The sequence below is a fragment of the Schistocerca cancellata genome, chromosome 11 (genome assembly GCF_023864275.1).
Source record: "Schistocerca cancellata isolate TAMUIC-IGC-003103 chromosome 11, iqSchCanc2.1, whole genome shotgun sequence".
NCBI lineage: Eukaryota > Metazoa > Arthropoda > Insecta > Orthoptera > Acrididae > Schistocerca > Schistocerca cancellata.
In genome coordinates this window covers 14018155-14035050 of record NC_064636.1, presented here as the reverse complement: position 1 = coordinate 14035050, position 16896 = coordinate 14018155, and the positions used below count along the sequence as shown (strand labels likewise).

At 40.3% G+C, this 16896-nt stretch overlaps 1 protein-coding gene across 1 annotated transcript in view; it reads right to left on the bottom strand.

Moving 5' to 3' along the window:
- Positions 1 to 16896, bottom strand: part of LOC126108823 (5'-AMP-activated protein kinase subunit gamma-2) — a 1182277-nt gene that overhangs the window by 648173 nt on the left and 517208 nt on the right. The window contains exon 4 of the mRNA XM_049914186.1: positions 1243 to 1336. Within this exon, the coding sequence (XP_049770143.1) occupies positions 1243 to 1336 (94 nt within the window). The remainder of the gene's footprint in view (positions 1 to 1242; positions 1337 to 16896) is intronic.

Below are 16896 nucleotides of genomic sequence, written 5' to 3'. Positions count from 1 at the left end.
GAACATCAATAAAAGCAAAACAAGGATAATGGAACGCAGTCGAATTAAGTCTGGTGATGCTGAGGGAATTAGATTAGGAAATGAGACACTTAAAGTAGTAAAGGAGTTTTGCTATTTGGGGAGCAAAATAACTGATGATGGTCGAAGTAGACAGGATATAAAATGTAGACTGGCAATGGCAAGGAAAGCGTTTCTGAAGAAGAGAAATTTGTTAACATCGAGTATAGATTTAAGTGTCAGAAAGTCGTTTCTGAAAGTATTTGTATGGAGTGTAGCCATGTATGGAAGTGAAACGTGGACGATCAATAGTTTAAACAAGAAGAGAATAGAAGCTTTCGAAATTTGGTGTTACAGAAGAATGCTGAAGATTGGATGGGTAGATCACATTACTAATGAGGAGGTATTGAATAGAATTGGGGAGGAGTTTGTGGCATAACTTGACTAGAAGAAGGGATCGGCTGGTAGGACATGTTCTGAGGCATCAAGGGACCACGAATTTAGTACTGGAGGGCAGCGTGGAGGGTAAAAATCGTAGAGGGAGACCAAGAGATGAATACACTAAGCAGATTCAGAAGGATGTAGGCTGCAGTAGGTACTGGGAGATGAAGAACCTTGCACAGGATAGAGTAGCATGGAGAGCTGCATCAAACCAGTCTCAGGACTGAAGACCACAACAACAACACCAGTCAAAAACCCTCTCTAATACTTTTGCCACCGGTAACGTCAGGGGGTGATTTTCCGGATATTTAGTGCCTTGCGGAGTCCACGAACAATGTCGCAATATAATGTTGCTTCAATAACTTTCTCACTAACTATTTAATGAAAACCGTCGTTAGTCACATAAATTTTGTATTTTATTTCTACAACTTCCTCCCTCGCTAAAACGTTTGTCCACATTTGAATGCTGACCATCGCTTTACGTTGCTGTATTACAGAAATCAGTCAACGTCTCGGTTCAGCGAAGCTATAACCATCACTGTTAACATCTGACAATCGTGCTATCGGTTCCAAACCGTTAACGACGCTGTTTCTTTTTCAAAAAATTGCGTTAACAACAGTGGATGGTTGCCGATAGAATTTTACTGTAAGAATCAACCTATAGTGACACGAAAGCACAAAATCCGCTACTGTTATGATGAGATACCGCCGACAGAACTGGCCCGATCCGCACCTGTTTTACGAAGCTTCACAGATTTGTTCTCGATTGCCACCTAGGGGCAGCCACAGGAACTACGTACTCACCCGCTCTCGGCCGGTGGCCGCTGGCGGCAGCACCGTCCACGTGCGACGCATCGTCCGTTACACTGATTGTCGGCAATGGCTGCGATCCCAGCTCCTGCGAACAAACGGAACACCAGACCATCAGTATAACGCAACTTTATCAAGTAGAGAAATACGACCTTTGATGTTATGTTAAGACAAACTGCTGATGACATAGCAGCAAACCAGCCACAAATTCTATATTCCGACGTAATTGTCGTAAAGGAGTGTGACTATAATATAATTTAAATGTTTATTTGACACTATGACTAAGCCATAGTCACACCACATAAAATTTTACTTTGTAAAGCCATATTTTCCTTCTCACACATTACAAGAATCCTTGGCAATTTTCAACCTGGTATAATTTTTAACTATTCTACATTAAGACATGAAATGAACGGTTGTGCAAGCATGGGCAACTTTAGTGACATGTTTGTGCCACAATTGTCTAGGTTGCCTAGTCTCATTATTTCTCGTAACTGTTGTCAGATGTATGGTCATAATTCCCATTATGTATTCTCCAACTGATGTGTTACATTTCAAAATGATGACGTAGTTCGTTGAAACCGCTAATGTAACCTTTTTTAAAAGGAAGATGGTATATACTGTAACTATTGCTTCAATATTGTTGTGTCAAACATTTCAGCCACAAATTGTGTTTTGGATTATTTTACCGAAAAATTAACGTTACCATTTTGGAATCAACATAATTCACTAGCTTACAAGCTTTGGTGAGAATGCATTACGCTAGTTTACAGGTGAACTGCCCTAGTCTAAACAATGATTCACAGTTACTGAAGTGTAATAATGACCATGAATTACAGCGCCATCGCCATTGCTCTTCTGGTTAACGAACCAAGCGGCCATTAAACAACATTGTTGAAAACGAATTCCGTTGAGTGTTAGTTCTATCGCTGTAATTAGGCATAATGACAATATGTTCTTGAACGTTGTTTCCGAAGTCTCGAATAATTCGTAACCGATTTATTTCAAATTTTTACACGATGCTCTAATAGAACAAATATTCGGACGGACAAAGGCTACATATTTTTCTTAAACGACAATGTACAGATTTTCTGTTAAAATCGATTGCGAGAGACAAAATGGTGTTCTTTGCTGTGAAAATATGCGTCTTTGTTTTGTTTATCAGAGTTTTAAGTACGATAGCAGGGCAGTTAAAGCATTTGATAAACTGTTTCTCCCATACATATTCTACCTCCTTTTAAACAAAAATTGTATACACAACAATGTGCCGTTTTGTTTTCTTCCTCTTAGTCGGTTTTAACAGAAAACAGGCAAGCTTCAGGTACAGTTTATCGGCTTACGATTGGAGTACTGTTATTGAATTTGAACCGTGCCAAACTTTCTAACCTCAGCCGTTCGCAGGTTTGAACTATGCGAAATCCTATCGCTGAAGCTGTTACCTTCACAAATCCTACCCCGTATAACAACGATACCATTGGTATCCATTCATTTAAGCAACTCAAGTTCCCAAACAATGTTTCGTTTGCATTAGCTATAAACAAACTCGAAGAGGGGAGGGATTGCAGATGGACAGAGAAAGGTAGAAAAAACAGATTAGGACGTGTCTCCAATTCCCTTACACATTTAGCCATTTGGAAGCATTGCCGGTAAACACTATATATAAATTGCAACACACGCACCACATCTATCGTACATCATATTACTGGACTCTTTTTCGTTGTAATTCTACGATTCTCGTGTAACAGACAGACATTTTCCGAAGATAAAAGTTTTTCTTCAGCAGCTCGAAACGTCTAAACAGTAGAACACTAGCTTTTGCAGAATGCTTGTATTGTGAGTAGTGTTAGCTCACATGCAACCAAATCAGTTTACAAACGCAAATGTCGCTGGAGAGAAATTTGCTCCACAGCAGTAATAACAGAACATCAAAAGCAATACGACTGAACACAGACAAGAAAGCAATTCCTTAACTGAATTCCTTAACTGTCGCTGCCTAAGACCAGCAACATGAGACACGCTAAACATTCGAATCTTCAACACTACATCTTTTTCTGGACGAGATGGACATATCAAATAGAACTATTAATCTGATGGAAAACTGTGAAGTATACGAATGATAATGTCAACAGATTCTTCGGAAAATTTTTACGTGACAAGGAAAACGCCTACCATAATACGAACGGACAGCCGCAGAAATATCGCAGAAAACAAGTGAAGAAACAACGCATCGCGGTAATTAAAAATGGACACTCCTAACCCAGATCAGCGCTCTGTACCGAAAACATGAGCCAAGACGGAAAAACGAAAATATTTCTTTGATAATAGTTGCATCTTATTATATTTCTTTTCTGATTATTGTGACTACTTTTCTTTACTTTAGTATAATTCGTCTCTCACGAAATTTTACAAACGCTTAAGGCGTAAAATTATGGGAAAAAAAAGAAAATCGCAGCGTAAATAATGTAGAAGGAGAATACGAAATCCAACAACAATCTTACGGGCCGTTAGACGCTATGAGGACAGCTTTCTTGCCGCTTGGAGCGCTGCTGTCGCTGCAAACATCACATCGTGACGATCACAGAGTTGGAAAATCTGCAGAATGAGCATTCTCTCAGGCGTAGGATATTTTATTTCTGGTCTATTTACAATATCATACTGCCTGTGCATCTGTATCGCCAACATTTCATCCTTACCGACACTGCTGTTCATACTGAGGCGATACGACGAACAAGAAGACAGTGCGAATCACATTTATGTTCCAGGTTTCAGTTGCTGTTATCAGCTCTTCTGAGAGGATGTTATTGTGGCTTATAAGAAGCAAGTACCGGGTGCTTCCGAGCAATGCTACAGATACCAAACATCGCTCAGCTGTCTATCTCGTCAGCACTCCCAACACAAACACAAATTGTACGAATTCTTCAGAATGAGTCCGGTCAGTTTCCACATTTTGGAGCAATTGGCACCAGCTCCTCTGACAAAGGAGGATACTAGATCTTCGACGAGCCACACTTCTCCTGCTGTGAAGCTAGTAATTACAATTAAGCAGATTGGCATAAGTGTGTGAGTAAAGCTTAAAAATAACATCAAGAAAAGTTTATCTTATGTAAGACCACCTACCATAGTAAGTTATTCAGTACAACAGTTCAGTTTCGTATAGTAGTGTGTGAAGGAGTATTCTGAAGAGAAGTTGATCGATTTGAAATGAGGTCAGTTACCGTTTATGTAACAGCAGGTGTTTAACTCTGCATAGGGGCAGACAGTGTGTTTCAAGAAATGAAAGAAGCCCACGATGGAAGGGAAACCCCCGACCTGTCGTCTTCGGCTTCGTGCATCTGCTCATCCAGAAATAACAGGATTTTTGCTTTCAGATCTCTCTTACACTTGTCACAAAGCTTCCTGATATCACAGAGCATAGATCGAAAACTATATCCAGTCAGCGTCATCAGCTGATGACCCCCGATGACTTTTCGTATCACTACGTACTCTCTGTTCAAGATTCGGTTCACATCACCACCAAACGAAAAACAGTAACAGTCGCGTCCACGCCTACTTCCATTCATCGAGAGATTCGTCTGAGGTAAATCCTCGTGTAACAGCAACGTGCCCCACTAACTACTACTCGCGACATGACAATAGTCTAGTCATGATCTAATAAGAAAGCGTGCGTAGCTGAGAACACATGCAACTCTAAAAACGCATGATTTTTAAATTTTTTACGCATAAAGTAAAAAGTTCTGAGAAACTAAGTACAGAAATGGATCTAGCTTTGCTTCATCTACGTCATGAGTGTCCAATCCGCGGTCAGCATGAGGTATAAAGCAGGTGTGAATGCAGCCAAAGACTTAAGCACCCATCAGACGATCGGTTAAAAAAATATTGACAGTGTACTCCTGGAGCATACAGGGTGGTCCATTGATCGTGACGGGCCAAATATCTCACGAAATAAGCATCAAACGAAAAAACTACGAAGGACAAAACTTGTCTAGCTTGAAGGGGAAAACCAGATGGCGCTGCCATAGGTCAAGCGGATATCAACTGCGTTTTTTTAAATAGAAACCCCCATTTTTATTACATATGTGCGTTGTACGTAAAGAAATAAGAATGTTTTAGTTTGGCCACTTTCTTCGCTTTGTGATAGCTGGCGCTGTAATAGTCACAAACTTATGGCTCACAATTTTAGACCAATAGTTGGTAACAGGTAGGTTTTTTGAACTAAAATACAGAATGCAGGTACGTTTGAACATTTTATTTCGGTTGTTCCAATGTGATACATGTACACTCTTTGACATAAAACTTGACCGGCGGCCGGCCGCTTCAGAAGCTAAGTCCGCGCCGATCGCGACATGGGACAAAGAAACTGGCCAACTCGCTAATTCTCTAAGTCCGGTTATCTGCACAATCTGGCAACACTGTAGACTGCGGCACTTCCTGGAGGAAAACTTGTCCCAAGATAGAGAGACTCTAGGCTGATTACGCCTGTGGTCTAGCGGTAGCGTGCGTTGTTTCTGTTCATAATGTCAGTGGATCGAGAGCAGCTGGCATAAAATATTTTTATAGCCTCTTCTGTCTGAATGCTGAAGACGTGAATGTAATGGTAGCGCAGATTCAATCTATTTCGCTTTGTGACACACCGATATCAAAGTTTTATCTAGTAACGATTTTGCGGCAGATTTCCTGCAGACTGTCCTCCTCTGGACGCCGTATGCGGCAAAGCTCCGGGATCCATTTGCTGGCTACTGGCAGCGGCCGTGGCGACAGCAGCGGCGCTGCACTCCCCCGTTCTTTATCGAAAGCGCCTGCTACCGCTCATCGCTTTTGATGATTTGAAACGCTTTATTATTAAATGTTGCTCCACAGAAAATTTCTACAATTTCCATTCACGCTCAAAAGCAACGGAGACAGACGCCCTGATTAGTAGGCGGGTAATCGGCAAGAGCTGAGTATGGCCCGAAATTAATTTTATAGACTGGGACGAAATTAAACCACCTCACTACATTCGATGAATTTATAAATGCTTCATACCTCGTTTCTTTTCCTTTCAAACTTAATTATTTGTGCAACTTTTGGTCAATGATTGGATGTTTTCGTCAAGCCAGAGTGAGCGTCTGTGGTGTAAAATGTATTACAGTTCTTGTTTCATTCCTTATGGTAAGTCTATGCGATAAACTGTGTGAATACCTTGCAATGCATGCTCTGTAGCAGTGCAGGCACACTGCACATTTGGAGTTCCATGTATGGGTTCATGAAGTATTTATTGTTGATCGGAAGTGATAGTTAAGGTCATCAGATTTAATCCAGATAAATTTGTCGTTTTGAAGGTTTCAGAGAACGGAAAGGAATTGCTAACGCCGGTGTTAGAAAACGTCTACAGTTAAATGCTATTGCAAAAATTTAGAAGATGTGAACTATATTAATGAACAGGTGCACTTCATAAACAACCTTCCGACATGTTAGACCTATATGACGAACAAAGCTCAAATTTATATCGTTGACAGTCGGTTTGAATCTTTTCAGGACCAATTTTACAGTGAAGCACCTTGGAATTTGCAAAGCAGAAATCCATGATATTAACTTAATTTACTAAGTCGAAATCGGACGAAGATTGATGTTTAAAGGCATTCTTCAGATTTCGCATAAGAAATGTTTACTAGCAGTTTGCAACTCCATTAATTAAAATGGAAAATAAAATGTTTTAGTCAGCGGCTTCTACCGTGATTCGAACTTATAGTACAAGCACTGCAACGCACAAGGGAACCTCTGAGCTAACGACACACTGGCGGCCAGAGGCGGACTATAGTCACTGCGATGTTGCCTGAGCCTCAAAACGCAACCTTAAACACAGAAACAGAGGAGGTGGAGATTACTGTTTTAACGTCCCGTCGACAACGATGTCATTAGAGACGAATCACAAGCTCGGATTAGGGAAGGATGGGGAAGGAAATCGGCCGTGCCCTTCCTAAGGAACCATCCCGGCATTTGCCTGAAGCGATTTAGGGAAATCATTGAAAACCTAAATCAGGATGGCCGGGCGCGGGATTGCACCATCGTCCTCCCGAATGCACACACAAACAGGTGTTACTTATGTGAAGAACGCCGTTCTTGGAGTCCAGAAATTAAATATACTTTCTAATTGTGTCATCTTGCAGCGGATTATATCGTACGAGTCTTCGATGTGGAAAACGAATGTTAAGTGAATTTAGCGAGGTAACGCCGACCTACACCCGGAAGTAAATGCACTATCAGAGTGTTGACAAATACTTGCTACGACGATGCCATTTCTCGGCTCTCTGACGAGGCAGCTCTTCAGCGAAATGCTTGCCGTGATTCTCCGATACGGTTCTTCAGAGTGGAGACGCGCGCGCACGTTTGGTTTTTATGCGGCGTTCTCCCCTGGTGGTTTCTGACGTCGCCTTGTGGGCTATGTATACATATGAGACATTCAATTATCATTAATCCAGAATGATACAAGTTTCAGCTTCCGGCGTGGAAGAAGGCTGTTGACGCCGACATTATATCATTTCAACGTAGGGAAAGCAAAACGGATCATTCAATGTTTCTCATTCAACATAAAGCATGTGAGATAAATTTCCGTAACGTTCATAATCATCTAAAAATACAAACGAAGTAAAAATACACCGGAAGCTTATTCGAATTGAATATAATGTAAGATACCAAACGCTTTGCACCTCGATGTCGAATTTGTCCACTTGCAATCGTTTGCAGCATGCACATAGATTGTCATGATTACCACGAGAATGAAGAAATATGTTGGTAAGGATGGAAGCAAGAAGAGACGCAGTCAACAAATATTCTATTCCTCATGGCATTCATTTCATTTGACACGTAAGAAGAGGTAAAGCGGGAATTTACTTTCGTTAACACGAAAGATATGCCGCACATATTGATAACGAGGAAGTCTGCGTCTTCATACGTTTCCTCCTTGAAATCTGTATGCTCTATTATATACTAAGTAGCCCGATCATTGTTTCAGTAATGTGACCCTCTTCTTTGACCCCGTAACGATGAACAGATTCCAAATGCATGTCTCTGCGTGAAAGTAGCTGTTCGAACCCTTCCTGGGTTGTTTTTTGTGTTTTATTGCTTGGAATTCCTGAAGCAGACCACTGTGCCTTCCCCCCTCGTGGGTTAGGTCTCAAAACTAAACCGCTTTGTGTCCAATGGCATAATTTATTCATACAGCATCAGCATAAGACTCTTGCGAGTGAGAGAATGACAATAACAATCGTAACAAGAACAAGCAAATAATGAATGATGTTTATTCCAACGCAGAAAGAGAATGGCTTTAAATATAAAAATCTATATCTATATCCATATCTATTGATCTTTGAGTTGGCACAATGAAAATATATTCTTAGCATTTAGTTACTGAATTTAGTTCTGGATGTTTGCAGAGAAAAGGAAAAGTCGGTACTTCTCGCTAGTGTAATATAATGTGAACCAGCAACTACCCTTTCCTTAGAACACGACTCAAGCAGGTCCTCAAGTAGGCACTGCTGCACTCTGTTCCCTGACATTGCTCTGATGACGGTTAATGCAGATAGTTCCGATTATGAAATACAAAACGTATTGCAGGTTAGTTCCTAGGATAGTAACATTAAATTTGCGTTGTAGACGGCACATGAACGTGACGACTATCCATATTACTCATCAATATAAAAAGACAGTATTTTGGGAATTTAACAGGATTACTCAAAATGAATTCTGAAATTGGGTGACTGACCGCACAGGTGCTAAACGTCGTCAAGAGTATACGATGTCCTAATCGCATTAGGAATATGAAGATCGTCTTCGACAGCTCGCAACTTTCACATAGCTAACCCCACCCTACTCCAGACAGCTCTCGGTGGAGTTGCACTACGTTGCCGATGTTATGGAAGGCCTTCAAACCGACAACAGACCACATATTGAAAAATACAAGCGAATTCTCTTGCAGCGTAAGCTTATTGTAACTAATCTAAAAATTATTGGAGAGGAACATTGTCCTATTCAAAAAAGTAAAATGTTACACACTGTTGACGTCAAACGGACATTATCTATGTCCTGTCTTGTGTCCTACTCATCTATAATATCAAGTGTACTATGAAAATGATTATATATAATGGATTATAAGGTAATGCATTGATACCAGATGGTGGGGGCCGGACGATGTGGCCGTGCGGTTCTAGGCGCTTCAGTCTGGAACCACGTGACCGCTACGGTCGCAGGTTCGAATCCTGCCTCGGGCATGGATGTGTGTGATGTCCTTAGGTTAGTTAGGTTTAAGTAGTTCTAAGTTCTAGGGGACTGATGACCTTAGAAGTTAAGTCCCATGGTGCTCAGAGCCATTTGATCTATTTACCACAAAATGAAATTAAAAATTTAAGTTATTCACGAGCAGCTAGTTGAGAATATGTATGAACATTAAATGACACGACGAACCGTCATGTTCTGCATATGGATTCAAACCCAGCTCATGCAGACTAAGCAAAGATTTCGTGACTGACGGAAACTAACAGTCATTCCTGATTAGGCATACAGAGAGTGATATACCTCGATTTTAGACAGTATCAGTTAGCAAATATCAACTTTAAATTGCATAACGCAAACATTTTTAACAGACGCGAATTCCTACCCAGCATCTATTGTCCCTGTTAACGAACTACGAGAGATGTTAAATATTGCTTCTTCACAAGTAACTTACTTGAAATGCCGTGAGGTAAAGCTGTGTGTTGGACACGGATTCGAACCCGGAACATAATCGGATTGCTATCGAAGCACAGTCAAATGTGACATATCGGAATTTCGCGGCAGTAACTAGATGTTATAACTGAAATGACGAGACGAAAAATTAATTTTTTCCTTCCCAGGACTCCAACCCGGCACCTATCGCTGTTATATTCTAGAGAAAACTAACGTTAAATATGGGTTTGTTGCACCAGCAGTGACATGTGAGCATGTTTGAACTGAAATAATATGACGAAGAGTTCAGCGCTCACTGGGAATAGAGCCCCACACATATCGTTGTTGACTACACACAAAGAGACGTCAGCTACCGAATTTTTCTCCACCAGCTGCTCAGAATAGCATCTTGAACTTACAGTCATCTCGCAAATAGTTCTGTGTCTCACTGGGAGTTAAAAACGTCAGATATCGTTAGTGTGACAGCGAATGAAAATACATTAAAAATCAAAATTATTATCCACCAGCAGACAGGTATTCTCATGCTAGAGCTTGATAATACATAATTAAATCTTTAGTGCCGGGCCAGGATTCGATCCCATTCACGCATAATATGTGAAGGTGTTGAGAAATCTGCAGTTTTGAACAAACAACAAATTGTAGCCGAGCTGTATTGCCACGAAGGGATCAAATTCCGCGTTAAGGGCGGTCTGAGTTGCATTCCCAGTTCAGAACCAATTTTATCGACATACAGAAGCTCAAATAAAAGATGGAATAAGTGTCCTGTGACCATACATAGCGTTTGTGTCGTCACTTGAAATAAATAACTAGTATAAGAAAGGTTACTGGTGGTAGAGTTTCTACATGTCGCCACTCCAGACTTTATTGTGGTTCAACCTACCGTCTACTTGGTAAAGAAGGAATATCATCTTTAATGTGAATTTTCTGACCACGCAGCCATTATATCTCCTTCACTTGGTGTAGCCAGGAGAGAATGGAATCTGTCTCTCCCTATCTAAAATCATTGACAGAAGTGGGAATCGAACCCAGACCATAGGTATAACAACCTACCATCCGTCCAACAGACCACGAAATCCTCTTCTCTGCGAGTCATTTTTCTATCGTAACGCAGTTGCGCCACACTGGATGAGAATTCTGACACACAGGCTCCCTGTAGTAATTTGCAGCATGTTCAGTAAATTCATTTACTTGGTTGACCGAATCACCATGAACTAGCTGCCTCGGCTACCCAGTGCATACATTCGACTATTTTGTAATCACAGAAATAAAATCACGTTACTGCCACCTACACACAACTGCCAACATTGTAGGAAGCAGAAGTTTAAATAAGAAGTGTTCCTTTTCACTTGAGCTATTCTATTGCGCTATCTGTTACTAGAAAACGTCGTTCAGTCCAAAAGAAAAGCTGTAACTGTTTGTCTCTCAGAAGTCAAGACATGGCCATATGCATAATCTCACAGTGCTGTGGAATCCAAAAGTTCTGGAGGAATAGTTGCCGAGCTCTGGAGCTGTTGTAGCTACGTGTCAGCTTGTAGTATAGATAAGATGTCGCGAGTTCGAATACATTCAGTGCTACATTTTTTAAAACGCGATTCTGCTCTCTGCTGAAGTTATCAATCTAATGGAACTTTGAACACCAAAGCAGTCGCATGTGGAAAAAGGACTAACTACTGTGACATTTTGTTCTATTCAGGTTTAATAGACAGCAGGCAGCAGATGCATCTCGAAGATGTGCAGGGAGAGCGCATCGTGCCATAATATGTCAGAAAAGTATTTTCTACATTAGCCGTCGTGTGGTAGTGATATTTTATTCTTCTTCAAACTTTGATTGACAGCTTTAACTCAGAACAAATTTTCTACATGCATGTAATCAATAAACTGCATGTGCATTGTCAGACTGTCATAGGTAACATCAGAGAATTCGCATATATCGTTGATGATTAATTTCTCTCTCATGTTTACTATTGTTTTAACAACACTAAAGGAAACCTTACGAAAATTGTGCACTGTATTATAAGAAATGAAATAAAACTAACGATGATAACCTTACGACGAAAGTATCTGTACACAAGCATGCCTCTATCGACACGAATTAGTAAAATACTACTCACTTAGATTTTGATAGGGTCTGTGTTTAATTGGTATGCTGTGTCATACTCAAGAGGTATGCAAATGTGGCATTTCATAAATATAGTTACGTATTCCTAGAAACCCAAAATTCGCTTGTCAGCAGCGGAAAGAGGCGATACCTGTTGTGCAGCATTGTAAGTTTTTCAACATTGCACTATGAGCTGAAAGCATTTTCTTGCGATTTCCGTATTGATGTTTGATCTGACTGCTTGTAGCTCTTTCACAGAAGGGATAAAAACGTTTCAGTCAGTGAGACTGGAACTGCGAACCGTAACAGACGCTGTTTCACATGTCAGCACGTTACCACAGAGCTGGCGAGGGGGTATGGGTCTCAGTTTCCTATTACGACGGCAATAGTAACTAGAACTCGTAAACCGCTATTTAAAGGTCGAGATTAGTTGCGATTTCCACCTGCAACGACTTTCTTGGGCTGAAAACCGTAAATTTTCAATCTTTTGTTACCCTTCAAGCTATAATAACTCAGATTATTCAATGGAAATGACAGGTAAAATCAAGTGAACTTTGAGGCTTAATTCCGTGCACACCAGGAAGTAACTCGTCGATCACAGAGTTGCCAAACATACGTTGCCTTGTTGCCAAATCTCAGTTACAGTACCAGCAGGAAGAAGACGAACCGATGTGATCCTACAGCGGTCTGGGAAGTGACCATAGCTGGTGTCTCCAAGTCGCGGCTGCTACGGCCTGGAATACGTAATGCGTCTGATTCGCTTTCTGTAACTACGTTTAGGGACTGGAGCGTAGTTACTAATAATACTCAGAACTGACTGCAAACTGAGCATCATAAATCAGTAACTCTCATTGTTGTTTTTATATTTCTTTCGTAAGTGCACTCAAAACTAAGAAAGTCATTCACAGGCGTTTTCCTGCCTCGCCGATAGTCGAGCAGAACATACAAATAAAAATAAAAAAGAATGTGTGTGTGTGTGTGTGTGTGTGTGTGTGTGTGTGTGTGTGTCAAAGAGAGAGAGAGAGAGAGAGAGAGAGAGAGAAATAAAAAGCAATGAGAGAGTGTGTAAAAAATTGTTGTAAAGAAATTGAATCATGGTATTTAAAGAAATCTTTCATTAAAATGACACGTTCCACATCATTACGAAATGTCGTATTCATGATCTATGGAACAAGAGTTAATCTAATGTAATGTAATCTAATCTAATCACATCATATTGATTATTAGCCATGAAGAGTCATGAACTACCGAAAGTTTTGCCAATACCAGTAACCAAATCTAAACTTGAAAATAAAAGACGACAATTTTTGTAATAAACCGTGACTCCTATCAAGACCCTTTCATCCCTGTTATCTAACCACGAAAGATGTCTGATATACCTCCATTCTGAAGTAACAAAGTGTGCATGCATTTAAAGATGAAGTGCATGATGTGAAGTTCTGTGACGGAGATACGAACCCAACACGTAATCCGATTGTTAACTAAGAAAAATCAAATGTTACGTATCGGTTTTTCTTACGAGCCGCTAGGTGTCTGAATCTAAAATAAGGATACAAACTTTTGTGCCTAAGCGACAATCGAACTGCACACCTACCGCGCATCCACGAATATAGCTTAAGTATCAGTTGCTTACTCATGAACAGTAAGATGTGTGCGTGTTTGACCAGAAATAACGACACCTGTTGCGATTGTTGGCAACACATGAACAGACATTGAAATTGCGCGTTAATTTTCACTAGCAGGTGGGTGTGCACTTGATAAAGCTAGAAATGAAATTATGAATATTTTTGTACTGGATCAGGTTTCAGACCCACATACTTACCTTTGGAAGAGAGCTAGAGAAGATTGCAGTCTCGGGAACAGGAACGAAATGACTGAACTATACTGTTCCGAGAGATTCAGATCCTCGAAAGAGGAGATACGAATTCGAATCACAGTCCAGCACCAAATTTTTAAACGTCTCTAGTTCAATCAAGTACAAGTAAAATAAGAGCCCTGTCCCTTTAAATGGCTATCGGTTCATCAAATAAAATAAAATTTTATAATGTAAGTAAGTTTACTGGCGACTGTATTTCTGTTTACCATGACTTCCGCTTTGTCATTTCCCAACGAAAACTGGCTCTGCTCAGTTGGTTATGAAGGAACGTGATGTTTAATGCGGATTCTGGATTATAACGTCTTTCTCTTGAGGTTACCAGAGGTAAAATAAATCTGTTTGTGCCTCTTAAAAGTAAATGCCTGAACCCACGCATTGCACCAGTGATAGCTCGTTCCACCAGACCATTGTGGCCACATTACCCAGCCCCAGGAGTGTGCTGTAACGGATGATGTGCTTAGCTTACAAAATTAGTCACGGTGGAAAAAATGCGAGTCTATTAAATGGTCAAGTAGAAGCAAGCTTCTGACGCAGAGATTATGCTATTCTCATGTCAGCAGGATGTAAAGACTCTTCTAGGCATCATAGGCTGGATGTGAAGCCATTTTGATTTTTCACAAATCCAGCAAATTTCTTAGTTCGAGAAAATCCACTGTGAAGTGTGAAGTTGCCGGATAATTCGATTATTACTGTTATTATTAATATCATTTTATTCATACTGCTGCTGTAACACAAGTGCTTGAACATCATTTAGTATCTTTTGGTCACTATAGAAGTAGTTTCCCAAGAACAGGTTCTTTCCCTGTCTACGGAATCCTTTTCATGTTAATATCAAACACCAGCAATTACTCGTAGATTACATTAAAACTAAAGTAATTGACGAAGACGTTACTTGGTAACAAAAACGCACTGCCTTTCTTCATTTACTTTCGCCTAGAAGTGGCTATCGAGTACTGACAAACCAAAAGGCAAGAGATCTTACTGCCTTCCGATATACGTTGCTGTTAGTTCTTCCACATGATTTGGTCGACATGACCTGTTTCAAGTAGTGTATGACAGACAGTGTTTTAGAAAATCTATTGTTTCCCTTTGCAATAAACAGAAGTATTTTCATTCTAAGCTGTCCAAGTACAAAATTTTCGCAATATTAGTGCACATTTAATATTCGCTTCTATAATGTATAAAAGTATTTCACAGTCGCAAAACTCGCATCCGAAACGTTGACCTTACACTTAGTCGCTAACCATAAATTCTAGCTCAGAGTGACACCAGTTTAAATAACCTAATGTAGCGAAGACTGTTTGCCAGTGCTCTTTCTCACCGGAAAATACGCAATTGACTCATTTGGCTCCATAAGTACACTGTAACAGTAATTTCTGTGTGAAATTTGTCAATAACCTTTCGCCTTCCAACCGGCAAAATACAGAAGAGTACAGCCGGTAAACAAATCACAAATCACGATTTAGTGCCGATAAGACGATTTCTTTAAACATTGTCGAAGCTGAGGGAATTTATTTTCTGCTTAAATCGTCTTAAGCAGCAACGTTCACAGATATCTCAAATAGGAAAAAGCTGAATATCCAGGTACGAAGGTTGTAAAACAAACTTCCCACAGTTTGTGTCAGGTTGATCTTTTCGTCTGATAACACTGCTTAAGTATTTTGTCTAAGAGGTATCACAAGTAGTATCCCTGTAGCTGTGGGAATCATTGGTTGAAAACGAGTTTAACACCAATGGGTACAGTGCTGCTATATTTTCAAAATTATTATCAACTTAAGTCTGAGTTCATCCACAAACTGAGGCGTATTTATAATATTGAAGCTAGACTGTGTATCCTTGTCTTTCTTGAGTGGTCACTGGAAGGCGTTTACACACACGTATACAATACTATGAATACTTCGAACGCTATGGTTAACGTTGCTCTCATAAACTACTTTTTTTTTAAATTCTTCTGGGTCTTAAGCGAGCAATATGTGTTGTAGATACAGTCTCAGACCAAAAAATTGACCGCCGAGTCGTTCACGTAAGGTGGACAATACAGTCATGCTCCTCTCAGAATTCTATGTCTGGCAATATGCTCGATCTAGCAACATGTAGACTGCGGCACTTCCCAGAGGAAGTCTTGACACCAGTCTTAGTACATTACTCTAGACTACGACCGTAGTCTTGAGGTTAAACGCGAGACCAGCTAATATGATATTGTAGATTCGCTTGAATTACACTCATAGCTTCAGCACCGAGAGGAAAGGGGCGATAAAAATTCTGTCGATATGTGCTTTCGGTCGCCAGACGTCATATTAGCTGGTCTCGCGTTTTACCTCAAGACTACGGTCGTGTTCCATCAGCGGTACGAATAAAATGATATTAATAATAACAGTAATAATCGAATTATCCGGCAACTTCACACTTCACAGTGGATTTTCTCGAACTAAGAAATTTGCTGGATTTGTGAAAAATCAAAATGGCTTCACATCCAGCCTATGATGCCTAGAAGAGTCTTTACATCCTGCTGACATGAGAATAGCATAATCTCTGCGTCAGAAGCTTGCTTCTACTTGACCATTTAATAGACTCGCATTTTTTCCACCGTGACTAATTTTGTAAGCTAAGCACATCATCCGTTACAGCACACTCCTGGGGCTGGGTAATGTGGCCACAATGGTCTGGTGGAACGAGCTATCACTGGTGCAATGCGTGGGTTCAGGCATTTACTTTTAAGAGGCACAAACAGATTTATTTTACCTCTGGTAACCTCAAGAGAAAGACGTTATAATCCAGAATCCGCATTAAACATCACGTTCCTTCATAACCAACTGAGCAGAGCCAGTTTTCGTTGGGAAATGACAAAGCGGAAGTCATGGTAAACAGAAATACAGTCGCCAGTAAACTTACTTACATTATAAAATTTTATTTTATTTGATGAACCGATAGCCATTTAAAGGGACAGGGCTCTTATTTTACTTGTACTTGATTG